Genomic DNA, 8825 nt, shown 5'->3' with positions numbered 1-8825 from the left:
GTGATGCTATCTAACTATCTCTTCCTCTGCCAATCCCTTCTCCTTTGGCCTTCAATCTTTCCAATCATCAGGGTCTTTTCCAAAGAGTCAGCTCTTTGCATCAAGTGGCCAAAGTATTACAGCTTCAGCCTCAACATCAGCCCTTCCAATGAACATTCAGGTTGATTTCCTTTAGGATTGACTGGTTTGATCTCTTTAGTGAAGACACCTTAATGGAACAAAGCCTTTTAAATCTGCCCAATTAGTAAAAATCTTAAGTTTTTATCTTATATTAATTACTGCTTTAGAGTGCCATTTATTTTTCTTTTTAATAAATACCATTTACTTGTTGGTCCTTTATTTTTATTTTTCTTTCATTTTCTTTTCCCCCAGATTTAAGAGAGTTTTGCAGGTGTTTTCCAGATGACTGACTTTTGGATTCAATGTTAATTATGATTATCTTCAGTGAAGTATTCTATATTTGTTTTTTTTCCCCCATGTATTTTACCTAGTTCCTGTTATAGTTAGGACAGATACTTATTTGAAAGTACTGAGGAGACAAACATAGTGAATTAAGAACTTGAGCTCTGGAGTAAGACTGCTTGGAACTGAATCCATCTCAGCTGCTTACCAGGTAGTTGACCTGAGGAATTCCATTTTACCACTCATGCCTCAATTTCATTATTTATATAGGAGGGATAACAATGGTACCTACCCTATTGAATTTTTGTAAAGATTAAGGGAGTTAATACAAATAAGGCCTCTAGGTCAGTACTTAGCACACAATGATGTACAAAAGGGAGCTAGCTGTAACGACTACAAAGAAATTTTTGAAAGCAGCCTGTCATAGTCCTAGGAACAATTTTTTTCCATATGTTATCTTTTTGTTCCTTCAAAGATAAGGAGTCACTGTGAATTACTTGCCATGAGAGATCTGTAATACCACATTTCTGTCCCCTCAATCATCCACTATTGTCAGTATGAACTTGGACAGAAGCTTTCCCTTCTCTGAACTACAGCTGAGGTCGGTGTGCATAGACCCTGCCTACAATGTGGTTTTTTTTTTTTTCTAGATAAGATGCAACACAGGATACTTATGCTGCATTTTTTTTTCTGCTTAAGAACAGGCATTGTAGCATCCTGAATATGACAATCTCTTCTCTTCATAAATCCATTCCGTTGAGCAATTTAGTTTCCACCTTCTTTCCCACTCTCTGTGCTGCTGTAGTAATGAAAACAAAATCCCTAACCTCACCCCCAACAAATTCTGAATGATGAGCTTATGAGAAATTGCACCCACTTCAGACCTGAGTGCATGGGTTCCTCTTATTTCTAGCAACACTACACACAATGTCTTTGGCTTCTTGACTAATAACATAAGACATCCCTAGTTTGCACAGAATAATTACTCTCACTTTGAAGAGTCTATTAAATCTAAATTAGTGACAGGTAATATTCACTTAATCTTTAACAATCTTCAGAAATATAAATTAAGATTTATTCTCTAACATGGAAGCTTCTACTATAAGTCACTAACATAATCAATCATGCACAATGGTATTTCAAACAATATAGCTTTATAACAAAAATCTGTTCAACATTATCAAAAATGTAAAGAAGAAGAAAAAACTTCTATAATCTCAAAGGTTTTGGGATTTGATCTTTTTACCTTATTTTTTAAAAAGAGTTGAAAATAATCAAAATTTAAATAAATTGTTTCGATACAGGCAGACTCGATTATTCTGACAGAAGTCACCCTGATTATAGCAGGCCTTTCTAGCTACATAGGGTTGTCGCCTTAGACAACAGAAGTCGTCTACAGCTTTTGGATCAGCATGGCAGAAGCACCTCCTCCTCCGTTGCAAATACTGGCAAGACCATATTCTCCTTGCTTCAATGCATGAGCCAAATGGACGACAATTCTGGCTCCAGACATCCTAGGATTAAGAAAGCATTTTGGTACTTTAATGGTTTATAGACTGTGTGAATAACCAAATTAGCCGTGACTTATAGCTGAATTTAACTACTTTAACTTGGGAGACTTGTTTCAAGAATGGTTACAGCTTTTTTTTTTTTTTTGCCACTCTGAGCAGCATGTGGGAGCTTGGTTTCCCAATCAGGGATTGAGCCCTACCCATGGCAGTGGAAGTGCAGAGTCTTAAACAGTGGACAGCCAGGGAAGCCCCACAAAAGCCCAAACATAATCTTCAATCTTAAATTATCTTCTTCAGCATAAAACAACATTAGTTTTCAAGCAACAGGTGTGACAGATCTCTGTGTTCAGAGGGGATCCTATCAGAAATGGTATTTGGCTTATGAAGGATGAGAAGGAAGAAAAAACGGTAAACCAAGAGCAACAGGCATTATCACGAAGCAGTTTAAATTTAGAGAGAAACACAAAGATAGCCATTAACCTAGCTTTCTTTTTCTTTATGATTTTACCTACCCAATTGGATGTCCAAGAGAAACAGCTCCTCCGTTGATATTCACTTTTTGGGGATCCATCTCTAGCATTTTAATGTTTGCTAGTACGACCACACTAAAGGCTTCATTTACTTCCCACATAGTAATATCTTCTTTTTTCAAACCTGCATCTTTAAGAACCTGAATTTGAAAAAAATAAAGATTATGTTCAGATAATTAAGTCAAAACCTACTTTATCTTCTCAAAATTCTGCAATTTTCGTTTGTGTCTCCCTTGCTCCCAGCAGTAGAAGTGTGGAATCTGACCACTGGATCACCAGGAAATTCCTTAATTTCTCATCTTTATTTGCATTGTCATATTTCTATTTTGAAAACAGAAAACAATTTTCTTAACCATTCCATCGATCTTGAACATTCCATGGAAAAGAACACATAGTCTTTATTTGGGGGTACATACTTGACATGTACTCTTAAGATCTACTTTACTGATTATATGTTCCTTAGTTCTAGGTTCTTTATCTGTCAAAGAGAGAGGTGTATTGTGTGTGTGTGTGTGTGTGTGTGTGTGTGTGTGTGTGTATGCTCAGTCACTCAGTCGTGTCCAACTCTGCGAACCCATGGACTGTAGCCCACCAGACTCCTCTGTCCATGGGATTCTCCAGGCAGGAAAGCTGGAGTGTGTTGCCATTTCCTACTCCAGGGGATCTTCCCAACCCAGGGACCAAACCTATGACTCTTGTGTCTCCTGAACTGGCAGGAGGATTTTTTACCACTGTACCACCTGTGAAGCCCTTACCTGTCAAAAGAGTTCCATCAATCTCTAATAATTTTTCATTGCATCCCCTAGAGTTTCTGCCTTATAAAAGGTTCCATTGGGTTATGTGGGGCACAGTTATTCAGAGCTATTGTGTCTTCATTGTGAATGATTTATTTAAAATCTTATTATGATTTCTTGTTCTGATAGTTCCTCAGCTATTGCAGATGTTATCTTTATGCTTTTATCTTTATAAAATATTGCTAGAGCCCTTTATCTTTAGAACTTTTTTGTTCTGAGCAACAAAAAAATTAACATGAAACTTTCCCTCCTCCTTGCTTTATTCTAACAGCAGGCTCAGGTAGTTTTCAAAGCTGTAGAGCTCAAACAGCTTCCCCTAGTTTCAACAACACGAGATAAAACAGGTACCTAAGTGCAGCCACTTTTTTCACTCTCAGAATCTAGCTGAGAACTATTTATCACCCCTCCTTTCCAGTGTGATGCATTCACTTTCAGAAGCTGTGTAACTGTGTGGTTTTCTGAGGTCTGCCACCTCTGGACAGAGCGTCATCACTCCCTGTTGTTCCTTATCCTTTGCTATCCTATTCCCCTCTGGTGTTTTTTTCTCTTTAAATCTGGGTGTTACCCCCAGAAGTTCTCTCTCAGGGTGTGGCCTTCTACTTCTGAAAAGGAATATTTGCTGCAGTCTTCTGAAATCCCTTAACCCCTAAACCAAAAAAACACTCTTGTCTTTTCATGTGACCCCTTAGCAACTTCCCACAAAGACTCAAACTGACAATTTGGAGTAGAGTGCTTGCTATCCGTAGTTTTACTCTAACACCAGCTACCAGCAGTTCCCCTCTTAGAAGACTGCTCCTTCTAAATAATGAGTATCTGCTTTGAATTCTAGAACCCTGGACTCTCAACGTTCCCCTTTCTCTGCCACACCAACTTCCCACTTTGTGGTTACCATTCTTGGTGTGTGAGTTCAGCATAAGGAACTCAATTATATAGTTTTATCTGCTCCACTGAAGACACAGTTTGTGTGCTGCTCTTTTACTTTTGCTGTTATCCTTGTTGCTTTCATTGTTTTCTTCAGGAGAAGTGAGATTTGAAACTAAGCTACTGCTATGCTTTGGCAGATGAATAACACTTAAAATCTAAAACATGCAACCTTGGTATAAGCAAAAGCAGAAATTGGCAGAATGAGACATGATCTATTATTTTGTTCTCACCTTAGGAACAGCATATGCAGGCGCAAGTGGAAAATCAATAGGTTCTACAGCAGCATCAGCAAATGCTTTATATATATACAAAAAAAGGTCATTAAAATCTTTTTTACAAGTACCCAAAGCTATATCTAACAACTTATATAAATGCAAAGATTCAAGTTTCCTAACCTTTTAAAATATTTAAATTTGTTTGTGCCTTTTCTAAGATTCTGTACTTTATAAAATTATACCAATCATCTAAGCCATTGATTTTCACACACAGGAAGTTAAGAGGGAATTGCCTCCCAGGACACTGGCATTATCTAGAGATACTTTTGGTTCTTGCAACAGGTGGAATGCCACTTATTGTAGTATCTAGTGGGCAGAAGATGCTGCCAACTAGATGCTGTTAAAAATCCTACAATGCATAGAACAGGCCCAAAACACAATTATTTGTTTTGCTGAGGTTAAGAAACCATGATCTAAACAAAACGGTATCTGTTTAACTCCTTATGATGAAGGCAAGGCAGACTTTACAGCTACAAATATGCTTAAAGAGACTGAGGAAATGCTGAGACCACATAGTTAATAATAAATGCCAGTACTATTACATTTTTCATACTCCTAAGCTCAAATTCTTTTTATTTTAACTGACAATGCCAGAGGAAAACATGTACCTTGTACTCTCCCACACATCATCCAGAAGAAAAAGATTTTTGAAAACTTTCTCTTATATAAATCAAATCATAACAAAAATATTAAAGGAGATTCTATCTCAATTAAAATGTGTACTAAATTATGTCAAAAAGTAAGACTTACAGATAAAAATCTGTAAGCCAACTTCTATGTATTACTGAGAAAGAATCTCAATATCAAGAAGAGTTTACAGGGGTTTAAGAATAAACAAGGTCAGAACATTTTCTACCTGCTATTCTTGCCAGTGGTTTAACATTGAGCCTCTTAGCTGCATCTGCAGTCATCAGAACCACAGCAGCTGCTCCATCATTCAGTGTGCTGGCATTGGCAGCTGTTACTGTACCTGAAAGTATCAATGAGCATGACATCAGAACATTCTTTCACACTGAATTCACTTGGGTCAATTTAACAAATTCCTACAGAATACTGACTGGGTTGCTGGATGCATGAAGATATGGATGGAGATAAGTCCTGCCCTCAGGAAACATACATAACTAAACGTGTAAGTGTATATAACACAGTGCAACTAAGTATGTCTTTTTATGTTAGTTTTTTGTGTTTATTCAAAGCTAGCTCAAAATGCATGCATAACGGCACTGGATGCTGCTGCTAAGTCACTTCAGTCGTGTCTGACTCTGCGCGACCCAGTGGACGGCAGCTCAGCAGGCTCCCCCGTCCTGGGATTCTCCAGGCAAGAACACTGGAGTGGGTTGCCATTTCCTTCTCCAATGCATGAAAGTGAAAAGTGAAAGGGAAGTCGCTCAGTCGTGTCCGACTCTGAGCAACCCCATGGACTGCAGCCTTCCAGGCTCCTCCATCCATGGGATTTTCCAGGCAAGAGTACTGGAGTGGGGTGCCATTGCCTTGATTCTGGTTTATAATTCATCAAAGATAAGGACCACTTCATGTTTTTCCTAACTCTACATCTTCCCTTATCCACAAAAGAGCAGACACTCATCCCATTTTGCAAATCAGTGTCAAATCAGATATTTCTTCTTCTCTACAATCACTTGAAGTTAAATGAATACTAAAAATCACTAAGCTATACATTTTAAACAGGAGAATTTTATGGTATACAAATTATATGTCAATTAACCTGTCTCCTTATAAATACCAATGAAGATACTACTATAGACTGCTGCCAAAATTATAAAAATATACTTTGGCAATATAATTTTTTTTTTTAGCCAAGCCATGAGACTTGTGGGATCTTAGTTTCTGACCAGGGATTGAACCCATGTCCCCAGCAGTGGAAGCACAGAGTCCTAACTACTGTACTGACAGAAAATTCCTTATAATATAAACTTGTAAGAAAATTCGTTACAATATTAAAAAAAAAAAAACAAACATTGATCCACTCCTATAGCTTGCATTGAGAAACTCAGTCAGAAAAGGGGAAAAAAGTTACTTCGGATTATTATCACAGCTATATACAGCCAATTTTAAAAGCAGAAGTGACCTTTTCTCCTCGAAGGATTTAGAACCCTGGGACCCCATTTAGATAAACATTCAACATTTATTTATTGAGGACTAGAGATAACAACAGTAAAAAAAGAGCTATCAGCTTAGTTCTCCAGAGGCTTATAGACATTTAACATAATATGTAAACTTGACTTTCATATCACAAAAAAACTTTCAAGATGAAATGCAAATGAAAAACTGAATTATACAGTCATTCTACAATCTGTTCCAGAGGCTATATATAAATATTAAAAGTATTAACTGTATATAAAATAGATAACTAATAACCTACTGTATAGCACAAGAAACTCTACTTAATACTCTGTAATGACTTAAATGGGAATAGAATCTAAAAATGAATATATATATATATATATATATATATATATATATAAACTGATTCACTTTGTTGTACAGCAAAAACTACTACGACACTGTAAATCAACTATACTCCAATAAAAAATAATTTTTAAAAACTTCAAACACACATACACAAAAACAAAGTATTAATTATTAAACAATTTAAAATATACCTTGGATAAATAAATGTTTTGTTAATTTCATTTGAGCCTGATACACTGAAAATGTTAAATAACATCAAGGTGTTTTCTAGAATTACTTTTTAAAAATCCTTAGGCAAAAAAAAAAAAAAAAAGAAAAAAAATCCTTAGGCAGTTCTACAACTAGATATGGTATACTGTCACTTTTTTTTTCATATGCTTCATTTCTTAATACTAACCATTTTCTCTTTGGAAAACTGTCTTCAGCTTTGGAATTTTGCTAAAATCAACACGTTTATATTCTTCATCTTCTTTCACCACTACATCTGGTTTACCTAAAACAAAAATCTTTTAAATTAAGTCATCTTTGCAGTAAAGACAATAATTACCTGCTCAGTAAGAAACGGTGCAAAAGGTGCCTGATAGTCTCTGCTTCCCTTTGTGTGCCCACATACCTTATACCATCCCAAGTAAATTCCACTCAAGAATCTACCATCTGTAATTTGTTAGTATCTTCAAGAAGAGTTTATTAAGTAGCTTGATGCAATTTAAATCTTCTATTCAGCCACATCCCACTGTCTTCTCTCTTGAGCTCATTCTCTATCATAGACATTCTTCTAACCCCACGGCAAGATGTCCAATGTAGACGCAGGCTGGGTAAGTTTGGTTAAGTTTGGGTCTTCCATCATTCTCATCACAGTAATTATGTCTAGAATGGAAATGTAACCTAAACCAAGTTAATGTGTCTATACTGTGGATTTATTCTGCTGCAGTTGGTGAGAAAGTATCTTTCCTCTGTGACTGAGAGCCCTACAGATGGACTCTGGAGATGGAGGCAGCAGTGGAGGAAGCTGAGAGCACAAAAGCAGCACTGAGAAGCCAAGACAGCATGTCCTAATGGTGCTGCCCATTCTCTTCCAATCCCTGAAGTTCCCAGTGCTGACTGGTTGCTGCCATACATCTTTCAGTTCTGGGACAAACACCCAACTAGCCTCCTAGTAAATACCCCCTTTTTACTTCATGTGTTCAACAGTCTATCAGTTATATTAGAAAGAGTTCTAATAAATATATTTCTCAAAAAAATATGCATAGTGGAATTTGCAATTGAGTTGGAATCAGATATTAAATTGGGTTTAATTATCTCTGAACTAGCAACATTTCCCTTTACTAATTTAGCAGCAGCAGTGTCAGTGTTTTCAGTTGAAATTTAAAAAGTACCAATTTAAAACTTAAACATAAAAAGTTTAGCAACAACAACAACAACAAAAAAAGTTTAGCAACATGTAAAGTCTATTAAAAATTAAAATCTATTTTGGAACATAATCCTTCAACCTTTTACTGTAATTGTGACAGGAACAACTTCATTTCCAAATCTTCCAGCTTCCCATGCTGCTTTACTTCTGGTATAGGAATTAAGAGCATAAGTATCCTGTTCCTCTCGTGTAATATTCAGCTTCTTTGCGGTATTTTCAGCACAGTTGCCCTGATAAAGTTGGAATTTTTAAAGAATCTAAGTAACTCTGCAAAACTTATAAAACATTTGCTTTTTATAACATAAAACAGTGGTTAGCAGTTAAATTTAGTTCTTAAAATATACTTCTTTCTGTACTCAGTAACTCTCTCACTCACATCTCAGCTACTTGAATTAGCCCAGAAGTTGCTATTTTGAGGAGAAATAATTAAATAGTTATGGTATCCATTATTAGAAGTCAGAAAATGCACTATGTCAGTGTGGGGCAATTTATTAAAACATTGAGCCAAACTGATATAATAAGCATAGAAAAACATTTTCCTAAAATGA

The 8825-nt window shown here is 36.2% G+C and overlaps 1 protein-coding gene across 1 annotated transcript in view; it reads right to left on the bottom strand.

Moving 5' to 3' along the window:
• Nucleotides 1-1455: 1455 nt before the first annotated feature.
• The window catches only part of ACAT1 (acetyl-CoA acetyltransferase 1), a 29262-nt gene continuing 21892 nt past the window's right edge, over nucleotides 1456-8825 (bottom strand). Inside the window, exons 7-12 of the mRNA XM_061440223.1 lie at nucleotides 8357-8507; nucleotides 7264-7359; nucleotides 5293-5406; nucleotides 4392-4456; nucleotides 2426-2583; nucleotides 1456-1916 (exon numbers count right to left, since the gene is read on the bottom strand). Coding sequence (XP_061296207.1) covers nucleotides 1796-1916; nucleotides 2426-2583; nucleotides 4392-4456; nucleotides 5293-5406; nucleotides 7264-7359; nucleotides 8357-8507 — 705 coding nt within the window. The 3' untranslated portion in view covers nucleotides 1456-1795. The remainder of the gene's footprint in view (nucleotides 1917-2425; nucleotides 2584-4391; nucleotides 4457-5292; nucleotides 5407-7263; nucleotides 7360-8356; nucleotides 8508-8825) is intronic.

Source organism: Bos javanicus, chromosome 15 (genome assembly GCF_032452875.1).
Source record: "Bos javanicus breed banteng chromosome 15, ARS-OSU_banteng_1.0, whole genome shotgun sequence".
Classification (NCBI taxonomy): Eukaryota; Metazoa; Chordata; class Mammalia; order Artiodactyla; family Bovidae; genus Bos; species Bos javanicus.
This window is presented reverse-complemented; position numbering and strand designations above follow the sequence as displayed.